The sequence below is a fragment of the Aquila chrysaetos genome, chromosome 25 (genome assembly GCF_900496995.4).
Source record: "Aquila chrysaetos chrysaetos chromosome 25, bAquChr1.4, whole genome shotgun sequence".
In the NCBI taxonomy this organism is placed as follows: Eukaryota; Metazoa; Chordata; class Aves; order Accipitriformes; family Accipitridae; genus Aquila; species Aquila chrysaetos.
Genome location: NC_044028.1, coordinates 8,419,971 through 8,439,901, shown reverse-complemented (window position 1 = coordinate 8,439,901; position 19,931 = coordinate 8,419,971). Strand labels below are relative to the sequence as shown.

At 38.5% G+C, this 19,931-nt stretch overlaps 2 protein-coding genes across 4 annotated transcripts in view; both read left to right on the top strand.

The window, feature by feature from the left end:
• LMTK2 (lemur tyrosine kinase 2) overlaps positions 1-14,057 on the top strand; it is a 44,531-nt gene extending 30,474 nt beyond the window's left edge. Inside the window, exons 8-14 of the mRNA XM_030002059.2 lie at positions 1,026-1,110; positions 1,712-1,833; positions 3,289-3,438; positions 3,767-6,686; positions 8,086-8,221; positions 8,626-8,874; positions 10,011-14,057. Of these exons, the coding sequence (XP_029857919.1) occupies positions 1,026-1,110; positions 1,712-1,833; positions 3,289-3,438; positions 3,767-6,686; positions 8,086-8,221; positions 8,626-8,874; positions 10,011-10,039 (3,691 nt within the window). The 3' untranslated portion in view covers positions 10,040-14,057. The remainder of the gene's footprint in view (positions 1-1,025; positions 1,111-1,711; positions 1,834-3,288; positions 3,439-3,766; positions 6,687-8,085; positions 8,222-8,625; positions 8,875-10,010) is intronic.
• Positions 10,028-19,586, top strand: BHLHA15 (basic helix-loop-helix family member a15). 3 transcript variants are annotated; one of them, XM_041120340.1, is made up of 2 exons: positions 10,028-10,136; positions 18,110-19,586. In XM_041120340.1, the coding sequence occupies exon 2, from the start codon at positions 18,146-18,148 to the stop codon at positions 18,644-18,646; it is 501 nt and encodes a 166-aa protein (XP_040976274.1). In that variant the 5' UTR covers positions 10,028-10,136; positions 18,110-18,145; the 3' UTR covers positions 18,647-19,586. The 3 variants fall into 3 exon arrangements, with proteins under 3 accessions (XP_040976274.1, XP_029857921.1, XP_029857924.1); XM_030002061.2 differs by lacking the exon at positions 10,028-10,136 and adding an exon at positions 15,589-15,869; XM_030002064.1 differs by lacking the exon at positions 10,028-10,136 and adding an exon at positions 16,243-16,431.
• The last annotated feature ends 345 nt before the right edge of the window (positions 19,587-19,931 follow it).

Below are 19,931 nucleotides of genomic sequence, written 5' to 3'. Positions count from 1 at the left end.
AATCTACATCATAGGATTATTAGTAGAATGAAGTAATTGCATATAAATTCTGTGTGTAGTTTGAATGCTTAAGAGTATATACTTCACTACTCTAGAGAATTGACTACATTTTGAACTTTTTTATAAAGGACAGCATAATAGTCTAGTTTTTTTTGTATAATATCTTTAAATGTGATTGCCTTGTCGCTATGTTCAGTTTTGTTTGGATTCCAGAACACAGATTCTGCTCGATTGTGTGGCTTTAAATTGATTCTCTTTTGAAGATGTGGGAGGGCCTAAGGGCAATCATATCCTTGTGGCCACAAAACAAATCTTGTCCAATAAGTCTACTGTAAGGAGAGACCATTGTTTGTTTTTTCTGAACAAACATTGTTTGTTTTTTCTGAAAGCAATGAGTGTTTATATAGAAATATGGTGTCCGCAGTATTCTGGTGAGATATGGGAACAGTTGTTGGCTTGTACAGGTTCTAAAACTTAATGAAAATGTAAGCAACAAGAGAACTATCTTAACATTTAGTTTGGATCAAAATTGTACTTTTGAAATTAATCTCCCCAGTTACTGTGCCGGGGTTTGCATTATGAGTTCGTCTTTTGGAGCGCATGGACTGGTTTAATTTTATCCAAAGAGATTCAGAAAGGTAGCTCCAGGAGCACACCTTTCTAGCACCTAGCTTGCTTCAGCTTTTAGTAGGATTTAGGTCTATGGGATCGGACTGCAGCTCATGTGAATAAAATCGTTGGAAGTGTATATAGTGTGGATGTTGAATCCTTAGCACTATTGTTTTGTATTACTGATCTGCTTCTATTATGGCTTGCTACTTGCTGCTGTAACCTATAACTGTGTGTAACTCCTTGATTTTTTTTTTTTTAATATTTTTTTTCTAGAATTTTGTTGGCTTTTTACTTGATAATTTAAACTGTGGCCTGACTGTTCTAAGAAGTGTCACTTCTGTTAACCCACTTGTCTTAATTTTCATTGAAGACTTCTTGGTTTGGTCTTATTATTTGTTTGTTTGCTTTTTCAGTGACTTGGCCTTACGGAACTGCTTTCTTACATCTGATTTAAATGTCAAAGTAGGAGATTATGGTATAGGATTCAGTAGGTATAAGGTAAGTTAATCTAGTAATGTACCGCGTTTTTTAAAGGATTTGTGGGCTGAGGTTATAACAAGCATACTTTAAAGTTATAAACTGATACTAGTTTGTCCTTTATTTGAATAGTGGACTTTCAAAGTATAACTTGCAAATAACCATAGCAAGCTCATGTAACAGAATAGATGGTCTTTCTAGAGACAAGTGGAGTTTATGCTTGTAGAAGGAAGCTTCTGGTTAAATCTGTTTTAGGTCCTATTTACAGTAGTCCTAAAATATGCACAAATTAATTTTAATGTTTTAAGAAAGGAAAAATTCAATCAAATTTCTTAATGAAAATATTCACAGTATTAAAATACATCAAGAAAGTGAAAAATTCAAGGCATTAATTAAAAACATTTTCTGAGTACCAAACCTTAAACAACAAGTTGGCAGTGAACAGTGAATGCCTTTCCTCTATAGTGTTATTCTCTGCTACTTGGGGAAAATGGGATTAATTTTTTTAATTCTAATTTTTTGCATAGGGATCACATACAACCATATTAAGGAAAGGACTGTCAACTTCTGGAAATTGATCCCGTGTTTGTTCAGGCTTTTTCTTTTTTTATCAATAATTTAGGAAGATTATATTGAGACAGATGAGAAGAAGCTTGTTCCTCTCCGATGGACTGCACCTGAGTTAGTAACAAGTTTTCAAGACAGACTGTTATCAGCAGAGCAAAATAAATACAGTAACATATGGTATGTAGTAGGCTTTAAAATAATTTCAATGAGAGATGTGTGAACATATATTCAAGTGTTACACAAAGGAGTAAATAATACTTATAGTTAAACTGAATATTGGCCTGATGCACTGTTTATTTCATCAGATGTACCGCAGGTTCATCTCTACAAACCTGAAACTATATCTTGCTTTGGAAAGATGCTTAGAAATCTGTGGAGAGAACAGTTAGATTAAGAAAAAATGTTTAGCAGAAGAATAGGTGTTTATACTAAAAGTCATTACTATGTATTTGCCGAATGCCTTCAAATGTTTATAAAGGAAGGAAATGGTAAATTATTTTTCCAGTAATATAATAGCTGTGGATGACAAAAAGTTGATCCCACTAGAGCCCAATTAAGTTCCATTGGTAGAACAGTAGCATCTTAATTTCTTGCTGCAGCATTTAAGGACTGCAGTTAACTGTTTGTCTGTGCTATCAAAGAGCTTTTAGACAATGGCTGGTGAAAATCTTGATGAACTTTTTTGAAATTGCCAAGTTCCACTTCAGTTCTCAAGTCCTAAGAAATTTGGGAAATGGAAATTGGGGCTTAGACTAACATTTCTGAAAACATTGTAGTTAAATGCCTGCTTTTATATTCTAAGGATATTAAATAGTAAACTAGGTTTTATTTGCTAATTTAAAGGTCGGGTTGCAGAAAGCAAGTGGGATAGATAGAAATTGCCTATGTACTGATTTCCTTGCATCCTTCAAGCAGGCTTCCTCAGATCATACTGTTCATTTAAACTACAAGCAGCCGGGGTCTTAAGGTTTCCAACTTGAATTTTAGTGCCTCTTATACAGAGCTGCTTTGAACAGGTTTGGACTAGGTGACTTCCAGAGACCCCTTCCAATCTAAATTTTTCTACCGTAATACATGCAGAGTCAGTTACTTTGCATTTTGAGCAAGGAAAGGTTGCCCAAGGATCAACATCAACTCTAATCACTGCAAATGTGGCAAGTGCTGTGTACGGTATGTATACAGCACTGAGCAAAGAGGCAGCTTCTGACCACTGCAGCTTAAAAATAAGTAATTTTATGAAAACTGAAACAAAGATTAGTTTTCTAGCAGTTTGACCCAATTTCTGATGAAAGCTTTTCCTACTGTTGGACTAACCATAAGGTTTTTTCATCTTGCTTCTCTAAATAGGCATTTTCTATTTTTAATATGTGGGGGTTTCTTCCATAGTTGAATCATTTGAGGCCTCTTACATGTTGTTGCCTTCATTGTCATTGCCTTCAAGCAACTTTATTCTTGAGGCTTCTAGCATTTTGTCAAACAAAATGAGTTAACAGGTTCTGAAGTTATTAGAGCCAATGGGAGAGTGATATTTGTTTCTTCTTGCCAGTTATGCTTTGCATAATCCATACTTTCTTAGAAAAGCAACTTTAAAATAGTTCTTAGAATGCACAGTCATTTGCTGCTCTTTTTCAGGTCCTTGGGTGTAACGTTATGGGAGCTGTTTGAGAATGCTGCTCAGCCTTACTCAGACTTTTCTGACAGGGAAGTCCTAACTCATGTCATAAAGGAGAAGCAGGTTAAACTCTTCAAGCCACGTCTGGAGCAGCCATACTCTGATAGATGGTAAACTTTGAATGTGTGGGGCTTTTTTGTTTGTTTGTTTGTTTGGTTTTTTTTGTTTGTTTGTTTGTTTGTTGTTTGTTTGTTTGTTTGTTTTATTCTTAAAGCTGCTGAAGAAGTTTCTCAAATTATATCTTAAATATGTTGAAATTGCTACATGGAATCATGCTCCTGGCAAAGAAGGCCTGGATGAAGGGAGTAAAAGGAGTTGCCATAGATGGAAGTTCCTGCCAGTGATATTAATTGTTACTCATTAGCTTGTTAGATACCTGAATTTTATAAATTCCTTTTCAGTGTGAAACCTATTGAAACATGTTTCTTGTTTGTATAGGTATGAAGTTCTGCAGTTCTGTTGGCTACCTCCAGAAAAGAGACCAACAGCAGAAGAAGTACATAGACTTTTAACTTACCTTCGCATGCAAAGCCAAAGGGACTCGGAGATTGATTTTGAACAGCAGTGGAATGCTCTTAAACCAAACACCTCAAATAGAGAAACAAATAGTTCTGCATTTCCAATCTTAGATCACTTCACAGGAGATAGACTTGGCCATGAGATGGAGGAAGTTCTTACTGTAACCGAAACAAGCCAGGGTCTCAGCTTTGAATATATCTGGGAGGCAGCTAAACATGATCATTTTGATGAATGTGGTCATGTGAATCCTGATGAAGCAATGACATACACAAGTATTTTCTTTCCAGTGGAGGTTTTTGAGAGGTCACTTTCAGAGCAAGGGTCAGGAGCACAGGATGGAAGTGGTCAAGAAGCATCACTTGCTGTCCCTGGGGTGTTACCTGTGTTTGATGCACACAAGCTTTCTGTTGGAAATGACTACTATATCCAATTAGAGGAAAAAGGAAGTGGCTGCAGCATGAATTTTGATAACCAATCAGTTGTACTAACTACAGAAGTTGATCATCAAGAAGCTGTACAAGAAAAAAATTCTCATTTCATGGTTCTCAGGGATCTTGATATTGAAGAATCTAGCACTGACGGGGACTTCTTCCACTACAATACAGATCCTAAAGAGGAATTTTTGCCTGCTGCTAGTAGTCCAGAAAGTCCTTTCCAGAATATATTTAATGACATTGACAGATCAGAAGAACTGACAAACAGAAAAATACTTGGTTTTGCTGAAACAAATGATATTCCTAAGGACTTTAAACCAGCTGTTTTAAACTCAAACACAGATGCTAGAAAGGCAGTAGGCCTTTCTGCGAAGGAGCATTCTAGTCATGCTTCTGAAAATGAAACTGTTTCCTTATGTGAAAATATCTCTAACCAGTCTGACTTGGTAACTTTAGAAGAACTTTCTGATAACTTCTTATTTCTTCAAGAGAAAAACTTATTAACAGGGTTGTTGTCTAACAAAACCAGCAGTGATTTTGGGCAAAAACCGGAAGATGTTCTAAAAGGTATATTAGAAACCTCAAATAGAAACTCTGTAGAGCCTGAGCCTGTGCTGGCTGAAAATGCACAGGTCTTTTCTTTAATACGTCAAAGTCTTAGAACAGTGAAAGATGAAAATTTTAACCCAGTGACAATGAATAAAGATCCAAGTTCTCAGTCTGAGGCTACTGTAGAGATGCAGGCATCTTCTAGTCCACTTACAGCACATAAGTCATGTGATAAACATGCAAATCCTCCTTATTTGAAGGATGAGGAAAAACTTTCAAATGTGGACGTCAACGAAGTTGTGCCCTGTAACATTGATATTCTCTGTCAAGGAAAGCTATCCAATAATGCCAAAAATAATAATGTTGGAAACAATCCTTGTTACGGTGTTGCTGTTGAAACAGATGGGTGTGATGCACAAACAAAACAGGGAATGCTTTTCAAGTCTGATGAAATAGCTTTTAATAGAGAAAAATGTAGTGATCAGGAAGATATGAAAATAAACTTGCAAGAGAAGTCTCCTATATTAAAAAAAGATGAATGTGTACTGGAGGAAAGACAAGAAACATCAAATCATTTTGAGAACTGTAAGGATGTTCCAGAAGAGGTGACCTTCATTTCTGTTGCTACTTCAGATTGCACAAGTCAGGATAGTCTTTTGGAAGACAGCCCATCTCCTATACAAACTGTAGAACAAGCCTTAGAGACACCTGATTCTTTAGATTCTTTAGATGTAAATGAGGTTTTAGAATCTTTACAGGCTCAAAGTCCTCAGAAACTTTTGCCACCTGATAAACCTGCTGACAGTGGCTATGAAACGGAGAACCTGGAATCTCCAGAATGGACTTCCCATATCACTGTTGAGGATGCTTCTAGTGTAGATACTGCTCTCTGTGTTGTCAGTGAGAGCAATGTCAGTGCTTTACCTTCTAATCCAGTCATAATTGTTTCAGAAGCAGCAGCTTGTTTAGATGCAGTGAACAGCAATTTTGAAATAACCCCAAAGGTTTTTCTGGGTGGAAATCAGAACTCGTATAGAGACTCTGCCTATTTCTCTGATAATGATTCTGAGCCAGATAAAAAAACAGAAGAGACTGTAAATCTGTCAAGAGAGACTATGTGTGTTGTTTCTTCAGATAGAGGAGAGAATAATACTGAAGAGGATTACAGTTTTGAAGAGAGACAGCAAAAGTGTGATGTAAGGAATTACCAGGATACCAATAATCAAAATGCAAAACTAGAAATAAATCACGACTTAGAGATCCAAGAGATGGATGTAAGGATGCAGGGGTGTCCTGATGAGTGGGCTGAGGCAACTCTGAATTCCCTGGAAATATCGATGGAAAGTAACCTAAGGGATGAAATAAAACTATGTGAGACTTCCCATAAAACCGTCTCTTGTGTTGGCACTAATACTTCAGAACTTCTTTCACACAGGGACTTAAAGTCTGTGCATAACATACACAGTGCTTTAGATTTGAGTAACAGTGAGAAGTCCTTCTATCACATTGAAGGACAAAAACTGAAAGAGCCAGATATTGAAGGAAAATACCTCGGCAAACTCGATGTTTCTGGAATGCTTGATTTAGAAGATGGTGATGATGCGGATGAGGAGGATGAAAACAGTGATTCTGAGGATGACATGAGGACTTTTCATATGCATAGTCTGAGTTCTGACAGTGAAGATGAAACTGTTCATCAAGTACCTGAGATACTTACTGACAAGGATGAGGGAAAACATCTGAGAAGCTTGTTGAAACTTCCAAAACCTCTTAATGAAAGGCAACATGAGAATTGGAAAAATGACAAAAAGGCTGTAACGTTCTTTGATGATGTGACGGTCTATTTGTTTGATCAGGTATCTTTTTTTTTTTTTTTTTTAATTACTAAGTAAAGATTTTGTTGGTTTGGGTTTTTTAAACAAGATGTGGTAGAATAGCTTAATATTTGTGGACACATTGTTACAAGATCACCTTTCTTGTTTTGGTAGGATTAGATCTTGTTTGTGATGCAGGTTATTTTTTCTTTATATATAAAGAAAAAACCCTTTTTTTCTTGGCTAGATGTGGTTGCTGCTGGTAGAATAGCAGCACTAAGTTGAGGTGAAGGAGGGTTTCACTTTGGGCAGGGTTGGTTGCCAAATCCTGAATCTCCGTTGGTTTTGGACCCTTGGCTGCATGCACTGAATAAAATGTGGTTTTTATCTGTTTAATGAGGTTGAGGACTTTAAGTTCAAATGTCTTTATAAAAGAAAGGAAGAAAGGGGAAAAAAAACCAAACCAACCAAACAAAAAACCCCAAAACCGCAACCAAACTCTGAATCTTGCCTTAGTTAGCATTAAGGTAAATTTACCTTAAACCATAATCAAAGGTGGGAACAGTATTTAGATGGTAATGCTACTTTTTATTAATCCCATGTGATTCAAGTTCAGTGAAATACTGATCTGCTTATAAAATTCAAGGTTACCTTTGTTTCCCTATCTGCTTTATCAATTTTTAACTTCTGTAACTTGATACAGAGGGGATTGTATTTTAAGATTATGGCAACTAAACTAGTACAGTGAGTTTAAAAGAACAGTCACATTGTCAAGCTTTGGAAATGTTGCTTATGATGACGCACATAAATATTAGAGATAATTGTGTTTTGGAATAGAAAACGTAGGTGATACATTTGTGTTTAGGCAGTCTGTGGAATAGTAATCCTTTTGTCAGAGGGGAAGGAAAAAAATGAGCTGTGTTTAAACTGCTCTTAGTTGTTGAACTCTTGTACTTGTTATTACAGTAACTGATAAAATGTTGACTGCTTCAAATACCGGTCATACAAAGTCTGTCTCTTTATCCTGAAGCATGATTAAGGGGTAAAAAAAAATTTAAAAAAATGTTGGGAGATGGGATAAGGCTTTATTAAAGAGAAAAAAACCTACCTCTGTCAGGCTGATAAAGGAACTGTTTTCAATTGGAAGATGTTTTAACTTTGTATGAAACTATTTTATATCGTAAATAATATTTAAATAGTCATTTCCTGCATGCATTTTAGCGTAGATTTGATATAGCTTTCTTTAGAAATAGAAGTACGTGTATATGCTTAATATATAACTCAAAGTTTTGTTGTATGGTAATAACTTAGGAGTTTACAGGCCATTTAATTTCACAGTAGACTTGATGGTGTGGGAGTGTATTTTTTGAATGCTTGCATCTATAGGTATGGATACATTGTGTGTACAAGAAAGTTAAATAAGTTATTTTGTTTGCCTTAGGAAATGCCAACTAAGGAGCTGGGAAACCGTGCAGCAGACTTGAATGGGGAAGGGTCTCGCAGCACTCCTGTTCCATCTTCGAGTTTTAGTTACTTAAACAGATTTGCAAATTCAGAAAGCTCAACAGATGAAGAAGGTACTTGAATATATTTATACACAGCAGGGGCTGAGACTGTTTTATGCATAGTCTTTAGTGAAATGTCATTTAAATTATATGTGACTTGTAAATTCACTGTACCATATTGGCTTCAGTTTCGCATCCTAAGTGTACACTTCAGCTAGGCTCAGATACTAGTGTTACTGATTATCAAAGCTTGTGATGTAATACTGGTTGTTTATATATTGATGTGTCTAGGGTATCTTGAGAGGCAACCAAACCATGGGTGACAAATCTTTGTGACCCCCAGGGCTAGAACAAAAAAGCTACAAGTTTTGTTTTGGATTAATGCAGTCTTCCGGGGGCTTGCTTTTAAAACTGTTTATGACTTTACATTACTGTAAATTGCCTCTTTTTTTTTTTTTTTTTTTTTTTCCCCCAAGGTGGGGGTTTTGAATGGGATGATGACTTCTCTTCTCCAGAGCCATCCTTTATATCAAAGGCAGCTAATAGTCTTATTAGTTCTAAACCACCTCTTCAGTCATCAAAGTACTTCTCTCCACCTCCACCTTCTCGGACTCTCGATCAAAACTGGTCACATTCATCCCCTTATTCCAGATTCTCTATCTCTCCTGCAAACATGGCAAGCTTTTCTCTTACACATCTTACAGATTCAGATATAGAGCAAGGAGGTAAGTGATTTAGTTACAATAATTACTTTAAAACTACAAATTAAAAACTATATGCAAAGATAGAAGTCATAGATGTGACAAATCTTGTTCTATTTTAAATACTTAATTTAGAAATGCATTTTTAACACTATAAAAGTTATGTCTGGTCTTGTATTTCAGTTAAGACATAGCTTTCCATTTAGATTGAGATTTGCATCCAGGTTGCTACGAAGTTGTGGTTGAATATTCTATGGAACATTTATAGGACAAGCTCACAGTTTTTCTGTTCAAAAAATTAGTGCTATATTTATATAAATGAAATCTATGCAGTCCTTAAGCACTTCTGTATGGCTGCCACTCTATGGCAGTTGAATAATTCTCATTATTGTACTGTCATAAGTCACAATTTTATTTTTATTGCACAGGGTGAGGATGCTAGGAACATAATGTTTCTGACATTGTTGTTTAAGCTTATTTTACAGTTCCGTTTCTTTTCATATTGCTTTTTAGAAAGTGCATTCTTGACATTTTCTCAAGAATTGCGGTGTTTTCTAGAGCTGCAAGTAGGATAGTTGCTGTTAGGAGAGCCAAACAATCTGTTCATAGCAATATTGAGTACTAGCAGTATTTATTAACAGAAGCTTTCTTGTCTAACAAAAAGCTTTTTTTAAGCTTTGATACATTTTTTTGAGGGTTAAGAGAAGCAAAAGTAAGCAGACTTGAATCAGTTCACCATATTATTAATCTTGATAAAATGTTGCATTATTAAAAATAAATATTACTGATTGCTGAGCCTTGCTAACAGTCAATGTCTATAAATATGTAATCGGTGTTATATAGAGTTGTATTGTTCTTGTATTGTGCTTATTGATTAGATAATGTTTGCTGCTTAGTAACTTACAGATAAGAGAGATTATTTTGGAGATCCTACATTGCCTTACGTGTCCTAATAAGTGACATTGAACTGTGCGATTTAAGCAGATGTCTATATATAAATGTACCAAATGTTTACAGTAGTTGAAAGCCGTAGGGAAAGATTAACCAAAACTTGGAAGTGCGAAACAGCAGAATGCCAAGTTCTAGCAACAGTCTTACAAAGAATTGAGGGTTGTACGGAAGAATCTCACTGTACCTTATGACCTTTCCTCCACTAATAGGAAGCAGTGAAGATGGAGAAAAAGATTAAATGAATTAAAACTTCCTTGGACTACATACATAAAACACACAGACTTTGTGTCTGAAACTTCTTTATCTAAACTCTGGATCCTCCTGGAGTAACACAGGTAATCAAGAAGTACTAAGAAATGAAAGTAAACACTGAAAGCAATGTTAAATCAGGACATTAATTTGAATGTGTATTTAACTTTGTAATGTATTTTTAAATCAGTGCAATTTTGCTTTTCATTGAAAGATGATTCTGCCGCTGTTTTCAAGTACTTGAAGTATTTTTCAGATAAATTAAGAAACACGTAAAGCAATTACACTACAGTCTGGTTTATGTATGAGATTGTATAATATTCTTTTTATATTTTTCCATGTAGTTCATTATCTATTTGAACATACGCCTGTTGTAGAATTGTGTATAACTGTCCTGTGCAACAACAGGTGGCTGTGTTGCTGAAACTGTATGAATGATAGTTGATCAGTAGTGAGCCATATTTATTCAAAAAGATATCACTACATATTACTTTGCTTATTACAATTGCACTATGGATTATTCTTCCTTTATTTCCTGATGATGTACAGAATCAAAATCTTAAATCTTTCAAGGAAAATAAGACAAGTTGAATTGGCCCAGTTATCCAGTTTAATTTGTCTTTTTTGTAGCCTTTGCTATGCACGGTACTTGTAAAACATACATAACTTCTGAGTGTTATGTTAGACTTGCTGAAATCTTATATTCAGTACCATTTCTAAATGATAATGATTATAGATTGATTGTTAGTGTTCATGTTTTATAGGAAACTGGAAAAGAATATATGATATGCTCTGGAATTTTTAGATGAAAAGAGATAATGTCTCTTAATTCCTGAATATGATCCTACTGACTGCTCTAAACTGTAATAGCATCTGACTATATCATAATTAAGGGCCTTCCAGTTTTTACTACAATTTCTGCCTCGGAGAGAGAAGAGGAAAAATTGGCTGTACAAAACCGTGGAATTTATGAATCTTCTAAAAAGACTAATTTCAATAGACTGGATTTGGGCACACTTGGCCCTTCAGTTGTACATTCTGTAAATTTTGAAGCTCACTCTTCTGCTGACTGCAGACTGGGGCTGCTGTTCAGAGGCCTGTGGTAAATCTACCTCTCAGTGATGTTATGACAATTAAGAATTAGATTAATGGTTAATACCCAATTTTGCACCCTTTATAAGGCCAGACCTATTTTAAGATGTCTGCAAGGCTCCATGGTACATCTTGAAATGCATACTGACCAAAAGATGCAGTATAGTAAAGTTTGCTCTGAAGCTGTCTGTAGGGAAGGGAATGTAATGTGGTTGGTTTTTGGTTTTTGTTTTTTGTTTTTTGTTTTTTTAACCTTCATACTCTGCCATGTATTTAGCTAGTTTAATCCTTTAAACTGCTTGGGAAAAAAAAATCCTTAATTATTACTCCAAAGTGAGTTCAGTTGAGAAACAAATCCCTGACCTCTTGGAATGCCTTATGCAGCTGCGGATCTATAGGAAAAACTGATAGGAACAGTTTATCTGGCTTTATATTTTAGTGTCCTAAAATACAAATGTACTACTAAGTACTTTGTATTTTAGTGAATATTTTGGCAGGGCTTCAGTATAATGGTGGTCCAAGTGTTCAGATCCAGTCACCAGAGAGTTTTCATCACATGAAGTATGGGAGGACTAGATATTTTCAGATGTGTAAAGTTTGTTTTTGTATACCTCTATATCTGCATTTTGATTTTTTAAGTATGTTTAAAATGACAGGAATACATTAACTGCTTTTTTTTCCCCAGCATTACTTAGCCCTTAACCATAATGGTTTCCATACTGATCAAAAGGGAATGATTTAGTTATAATGTTATTTAAAATTGCCAATTGTTGAGATGACTTTTCATGATGAGGCACTCAGGTTCAGAGTTAATCAGAACTGTTCTTCTGTAGGAAGTGAGGAACTGAATTTTTCATGGACTTTTCCCAAAACATCATTTAAGAGGCAAAGCCAAGTAGTTCTTAATACAGGCTTACAGTATATACTGTAGAGGGTTTAAGGAAGATGTGTGCTGCTCTCAGTATTTTAAAATATAGGTAATAGACTTTGTGCATAAATTATTGCTTAGAAATTCCGTAATTCTAACATTAAACTCCTTGATATCGCTACATTGAGGTGTCTCATCTGTCTGCTATAATTCTCACCAGAGTAAGAATGAAACTCCGTAATGGTCTGCAAAGAATGTGTGGGCTTATCTGCCTTGGCATGGTGAAAATCTATCAGACCCAGAGTTCAGCCTTAATTTTGAATCATTTGATTTAAAATATAGTCCAAGGTTAAGTAAAAGCTTATACTCCAGAATGTTACAGTTCGGTTGTGCATTTTGTTTCTTATAATTCTGGAAAATCAGATGTTTATCTTGCACGTCAGGAATTTCCTTTGCTTGGTGGAAGTAAAAGATTTTTATTCTCTACCAGGGTTTAAAGAAAATCTTACATAGGAAGTGAAAGTTTACTCCTTTGTCTAAATGGACTCATTGCTAATGAATTGCCAAAGGAGCATTTTTTCCAAAACGAGCTGGGATGTGTATGATATTAAGCAAGGTAGTGTCCTTTTTAGCTGTACAATGAAGAGAAATAAATATTTAAAGTTGATTCACCTCACTTAAACGTGAATTTTAATTTCAGTAATCCAGTAGACTGGATTACAATAATATAAATGGTCTTTTTTGGAAAAATTTATAGTTAAAAATCTGATTAATTACTCACAATATTTAAATATCTGCCTAGCAGTCAGTGGCACAATGAAGATGAATCAGTTAATTCCAACATGTTACATTATAATAAGGGGATTTGTTACAAATCATTGGTTAAACTATATGTAATTTCTTGCACTAGCTACTTAAGTATGGTTTCCGTTTTAGAAGTACATGTATCTATTTTCAATGGTTTATTATGAGGACTGGTTATGTTTTAATTCCTTCTCTAGTAGAATACCTTGATTATTTGAATAATGAAGGCGTTGTCTCAATTTGGCTACTAAAGTTATTTGAAAGATCTGATTTTTCCCACCTAAGGAAGTTTGTTTAAAAATGAGGATCTGTAGTGAGAAGCCAACAGAGCGAGAAGAGTATCCAGTTTTAATGGGAACACCTGTACTCTCCCAAATCCCCAAGCTGCAGATATGTTGTGTATAACTGCATTTATGGAAACTGCCATTTTCATGGAAATGAGCAGATTAAACATTTTTTTTCATATCCTTATTGATGCACTAATGAAAGCCATTTAAGCCTCATTCTTTTTATCAGTATTTTTAGCAGATTTTTATGTAGTACTCGATCTTTTTCATGAGGAGGCTGGTTGGTAGAAAGACTTTTTTTTAATGATTAAGCACTATGCTAAAATGTCAGCATTGTCAGGTGTTAGTGACATGGCTATTTTTGTTGGAGTTGGTGAAAGGTGGAATCCAAGTATATTAGCCTTATAAGAAATAGCCTTAAATAAGAATGGAGTGTACAAAATTACTTCAGCTTTAAGTCATACAGAAGTATCCTCGTCTGTTAGTGGTTTTGGTACAAGACTGGAAAAAATCTAGAGGAGAGTCAAAACATCATATAAACTTATTGAAAATAAGTATTTGTAATACCAGCAGCCTGTTTTTCAGAAACTTGAATATGACTTACAGTTAGTTTTGTTTATGAAATTGTTTGAACTTGCACAGATGTAGGTGTAACTTAAATGATAAATGGTACTGATGTGTGTGTATATATTATGTTTAATTCTATTTGTAAATGAGAAACTATGTAACAAAATCATAGGTATGAGGTTTTCCTATTGTAATTTAATACAGGTATGAGGTTTATGGCAATATATCATAGCTAATGAAATTTCAGGTCAAAATGTCTTTAAATTGTGTACATTTTTAAATTGTAATTTCTACTGTATATTGATTATCATGCATAGTGTGATTCAAGAAACTGCTTGTAATTTAAAAATATTTAATATTAAAAATAAAATACAGTTATATATTTATAATCTCTTTGTCTGTTTGTTCATTCTTAAACAGATGCCAGCAATGAATCAGGTCCACAGTATACTTCTACTGTAAGATATATTTGTTAGTGTTGAGAGGTTGAAAAAGTACCAAAAGCTCAAAGCTACAGTCCCAGCAGATGAGTCGACACTCAATAGCGTGGTCGCCCTTAATTTCTTCTCGTATCACCCTTGTGTGAACTTCAGGTTACGTGTATATGCAGTCAGTAGACAAGCAGTACTTGAAATACAAATGGTGTAATTCTAAATGCTGAATATTGCTTTTGATCCTAGAATTAAGCATCTGTAGGAAGAATGGAGATTTCAAAATTCGTAAGTACCCTCCAGAAAACAGGTTAATAATATGTTTTCTCAGTATTCATTGAGTTTATTTCTAGAAGATTATTTTCTTGTTTTCTTTAATCTAAGTGTGCATGTGCTGAATGGACCGAAGATGGCCAGGTAAATGTAGTACTTGTGTGTATCAGTAGCTCCTTTCACATGAGGGGGAGATTGTTTCAGCCTGGGCACTCTGTGAGGCAGGAGGAGAGTGCTGTTTTTTCCTCTTAACCTGTTAACCGTTAAGGTTGTGACGACACATCGCAGCAATGTTAGTAGTTAATAGAGGCTGTTGTGGAAGCCCCCACGTTGTATCGCAGCTGTTCTGAGTCCTGGCAACTCTCAAGACCTGGGAATGAGAAACTGATATCAAGGTGGCTTAACTTCAATAGGTAAAATATAACTACTGGGCTGAAATTTGACCAAGACAGTGGTCATTACTGAGAACAGATGTAAGAAATCCCATGGCACTAAATTGGTCATCTTATATAGAACCTGTTACCAAAGAATTTGAGCACTTGCAATCTTTATCATCAGCAGCCTTCTTGCAAGGGATGGAAGTGCTTTGTCTGTGGGCCTTTTTCACGGAGCCGCTGTGATAACTTGCACAGCCCTTGGCAGAACAGACTTGAGACAGACCTTTTCCTCCTCCACTCGAGGCCACTCCACCCGCTGAAGCACTGGACTGACACCTCCTGTAGTGACATTGATCTGCCTGGCTTAGCGTCCGTCAGTCCGGTGGCAGCGCCTCGATGCACACGCTGCTGCCGTGCCGGCTGAGAGTGCTGCCTCCCCCCTGCCCTTTTGTTCTCACCGAGAGCCCCGTCGCCATCCAAAACCCGGGAGCGTCGTGCCGGCCGCTGTCTCCAGGCGCTGTCCCCCTCCGTGGGGGTAAAAAGGGTAACGGCAATAGCTGGGGGCCACGTCCCCCTGCGCCGCTCCTTTGCCGGGACCTGGTGCTTCGCCTCGGCAGGGGCGTGTGCCGCCTTACGGGGGTCCCTTCCCCGCCAGCACCGTTCCTTCGCAGGCCGGCCGCCGAGCTCAGCGCGGAACGCCCGCCTGCGCCGCCCGGGCCCGCCCCCGCCGCTAAAGCGACGTGTCGCGGCGGGCGGGGGCCGCGCAGCCACCTGCGGGCGCGGCGGGCGGCGGGGCCGCCGGCTGCCTGGCGGGGCTCGGGGCCCGGCCGCCGCTCCAGGCTGAGCTCCGGCCCGCGGGCACGGCGGCAGCGCCTGCCTGGCTTGGGGCGGGGGGACGCCTCCCGTCAGCGCTTCCCCCTTCCTCCCCGGGGCTCTTCTCTCCGCTCTGCGGCGGGTCCCGGTTCCCGCGCAGGCTCCCGCTGACAGCCCCGGCTCAGCCCAGGGGACGGGCAGCGCCCCTGCTGCCCCCGCAGACCCTCCCGCTGCTCCTGGCTCCCCACGGGTCTCTGCTATGTCACCCCCCGGGCCCTAGGCGCCTTCTCCGCAGCTGGTGGCAGCGGTAAGTCACAGAGGAGGAAGGCCAGCCCTGACGGATGGGTGCAGAGGGTGGAAGACTTGTTGGTATTTGGCCGCTCTCTCTTTGGTTTCTCTCGACCGCCCCGGTCTGTTGCTCCTGACCCCCTCTCCATCTCCGTTTCCTCCCTGCACACCCATGCCGTCTCCCTGGGGGTCCCAGCAGCCTAGCTGTGGCTCCATGAGGGTGGTTTCTCGGGGTTACAGCAGCGTGCAGCAGTCCAAAAGCAAACCTCGGCCAGCGAAGCACCGTTTTATATCCCATGCCATCCCATTTGCTTATCCCCAGCCTGCAGTTTTCAAGACTGCTTTGCTCCCACAGTTTACTGAACCTCCCTTTCTCTTGGATTTCCTTCCAGCTTTCTCTGCTGCCTGCCTCCACGAACCTCCTCTTCACCAAGTCCTGCAGCCTGTTTTCCTTTCAGACAGCAGCTGCTCACTTCTCTGCTCTCCCCAACCGTGCGTTTTGCGCTGGAGGGGGGAAGTTGACTGGTCTCCTTTGTGCCTGCCTTTACTTTTCTGACCTGCAGTCATGCCTTTTCTGCCAAGTGAGTTAGTCTAAGAGTCCAGAACAAACCCAGTGTTTGGCTTTAGTCTTATTTTCTTGCTTAAGATACCCGTGTGTCTCTAGCATTTCTTCTAGGCTCCCGCAACAGGAGCTGTTTGGTGCTGTCTTTCTCTCAGCATTCATCACCTAGGTGCCACCCTAACCAAACTGCTTTGTGAATTTCTGTCCTTTCTGGCAAAGTTGCTTCCCTGGTAGTAAGGAACCTGGGGATGGTCAGGGTGCCCTCACAGGCAGAGAACTGAGTCATTGTGAATGCCGAGCAGCTGAAGGTGTCTCTAAAGAAATGAGAGAGGAAGTGATATTTACTGCAGCACACCCGGGAACTGGTCACCACCTGCTCCAGCTAAGGTTGGTGTCCTGTACTGGGACAGTCAAGCACCTGTGGCTAGGTTTTTTTAAATTATTATCACTATTGGCTCGCCAACTCTAAATGCTCCTACATAATAGCATCAGAAAAAAAAATGTATTTTTTCAAGACCAAACGTTTCTGTGACTATATGAGCTGGAGAAAAGTGGAAGGAAGCATTTTGGAAATAGACTGTCAGTAACATTGATGGTTGGTGTTAGAGGTAGGGTTGCTGTGAGGCTGCTGTCTTCAGATATAGTGTTGGCACAGAATTTGGGCTGAGGGAGGGTAAAATTTCAATGCTGTCATCTGCCTTGCTTACATGTGAGGAAGTAATGTTGCTGTGTCTTTTTGGATCACCTGGAGAATAAATAGTGCTCTGCTGCTGTTGAACAGGGGTAGAAACTGCAATTAAACCCCACCGTTATTTGATTGTTGTTGGAAGAGAGAAGTGCTTTTGTGTGTGTGTGTGTGTGTGTGTGGTGGGGACTAGCCCAGAATGCAGAAAAGTTGTGGGTGAAAATAGGTTGCTGGCTAGGAGTTTCCAAGCTTCTGTGTGAGTTAGTGTGTTATGTTTCCCTCTAGTGGACTGCTCATAAATATAGTGGAAGCCTGTTCCTACAAAAAAACGATTACCAGGAGTTCAAGGAGAAACTACTTTCTGAGTAAGAGCCTGAGGGTTCTGTCTAATACCCACAGATAAGCCTGCATACATACAATGAGGCGGTGTATGGTTTTATTATAACTTGTAACTAGAGCTGGGAGAAAACAGAAGCATGAGCTCAAAAAACAGAGGCAATGTCTTATCAAACCTACTGACCATTGTACTCCTGATATTTTTTTGAGTTATGGTTCACTTTTCCCATAGGAAGACTGGATCAGCTTGGAGACCATTTTCTCTTATGTGCAGTGAGAGAAGAGAAATCTCTCCAGCTTGAGGCCTACTTACAGAAAAGTAGAGAAGTGTTTATTTTTCACTTGGCTTCCCATACATGAGGACACCATTAGGTGATTCACTTCATCTTTGTTTCAATGGTTCCATTCACTTGGGCTCTGCTCCCTCTGTAACCTATTCCTTCCAGCTGAAGGAGGATCTGTTGTTCTCTAAGAAAGTATTTTCTCCTCTGTTCATCTGCACAGGTCATCTTGACTAGTAACATTCACAACTTCTAAAATGAACATCACTAAATTGAGAGCCAGTGATGGTTTTCCAGTAGGGAACAAGTAAACAAACATATCAAACCTGCATCAGATCATTTGTTCAGCATGGAACTGTGCAACAGTTAAAGATATTTGTGTCGTGTTTTTACAGCACATTGATGCTTAATACCAGTACATCTACCAAAACATGAAGACTAAAACCAAAGGAAAGAAGCAAAGGCATACTGTTGACAAAGAAGCATTTTCTGAGGAGTCAGCAAAGAGAAAAAAAGAACTGGTGAAATGTTTGCAACACAAAGAAAGGAGGAATGGGGGAAACAAGGAGTGCAGCAAGATCGCTGCACCCAGAGCCAAGCATCCTTGGAGCAGTAAGGACAGGCATCTGAGGAGACTGGAAAGCAACGAGCGGGAGAGACAGAGAATGCACAAGCTCAACAATGCGTTTCAGGCTTTGCGGGAGGTGATCCCTCATGTGAGAGCTGAGAATAAACTTTCCAAAATAGAGACTCTCACATTGGCCAAAAACTACATTAAATCCTTGACCTCCATTATACTCAATATGTCCAACGGACACTTTCCAGCAGCAGAAGGGATGGGGGGAGCCTGGGGGTCCAAATTGTACCAGCATTATCAACAGCAACATGGGGATGATGATCATGAGGAACATCTACAAAAATATTCCACATAGATTCATAGCTTCAGCCAAAACACCAACAGTTAGCTACTACTGTCATTCTTTCTCCTTCTTGCATGATAATACATGTCAGTACATAAAGGTTTCAAGAGATTATTTTTGCCTCCAGCTATCCCCTATTTTTTCTTAAAAAGACAAACAGGTAATACTCATGGCTATAGCTTATACAGCACATTAAAAAATTACCTTAAACTATAAAAATTTTTCAGAGCTTAATGGATATATTTGTGTGGCGTGTCAGGGTCTGGAAACCTATCCTGTAACGCTGTAGTTGAATTGAAAGTAAACATTTAGTAACTTTTGAAAATTACCCTCCCTGGAAGGGTTGCGAGTTGAGCATTTAAGGCCCATGTCACCTGAGTTCACTAGAGCTTGAGAGACTTGGCCGTAGCGCTGTTCACCAACCTTTCAGCAACTCTGTTCTTATCTATTCTGCTACAGAGGAAAAATTGATGACAACATTTGACTAACTTGATGAGTGAAGTGGCACATATGGGAAATTGGCCACCAAATCTGAATATTTATCTTGAGTGTTTTGGATCTGCTCTGATAATTTTGAACCTTGCAAAGCATAAAAACTTTTAAAGTACTCGTTACTGTAAACATCTATAAAGCTTTCTTAGATTGTAAGCTCTCTAGAGTAAGGACGTTTTCTGGTCTATATTTCCAGAGCATCCAGCCTCATGGAGTTTTTCTTTAGTGGGTCTCTGGGTGCCATTGTAATACAAATAATAAATAAGAGACAAATGAGCTACTTTTGCCAAAACTATGATAAAAATGTTTTAGTATAGTCATAAGTTAGACAATGATCTATCCAATTACAAATAATTTGCTAATGACATCTGTAATGTGATCAGGATTCTTTCTGGGTTAGTGCTAGATTATGGTATTATGAAACACAATAAATGAAGCAGGAACTCTTCAAAAAGGAAAATGAGCTCTTTTTTTTTTTTTCCCCCCCATCTTATTGTGAAAAGTTTTATGTCACTGAGGAACTCTCATTTCCTCTCCTATTCTCATACCTGAAGAACAAGCTGAGGTGCCCTCAGCTGGAACTGTGCTGCCTGTGTACCCCCTGTGTTACAGCTCTTCTACCCACATCCCCGAAGTCCTGTGCTGGCAGGATGGCTGTTGCTCTGTGGTGTGGATACAAAAGGTAGAATCTGGCATCTTGTGCACTGGTAGGATGAATAATAGTATGTGGCATGGTCCTTCTCCCTGCAAAGTAGGGCTATCCGAGGAGGAACGGTGGCTGAGGAAGCGCTTATTGGATCCATCG

Coding starts and splice junctions, on each gene's coding strand:
- BHLHA15 (XM_041120340.1), top strand. CDS start 18,146: ATGAAGACTAAAACCAAAGGAAAGAAGCAAAGGCATACTGTTGACAAA.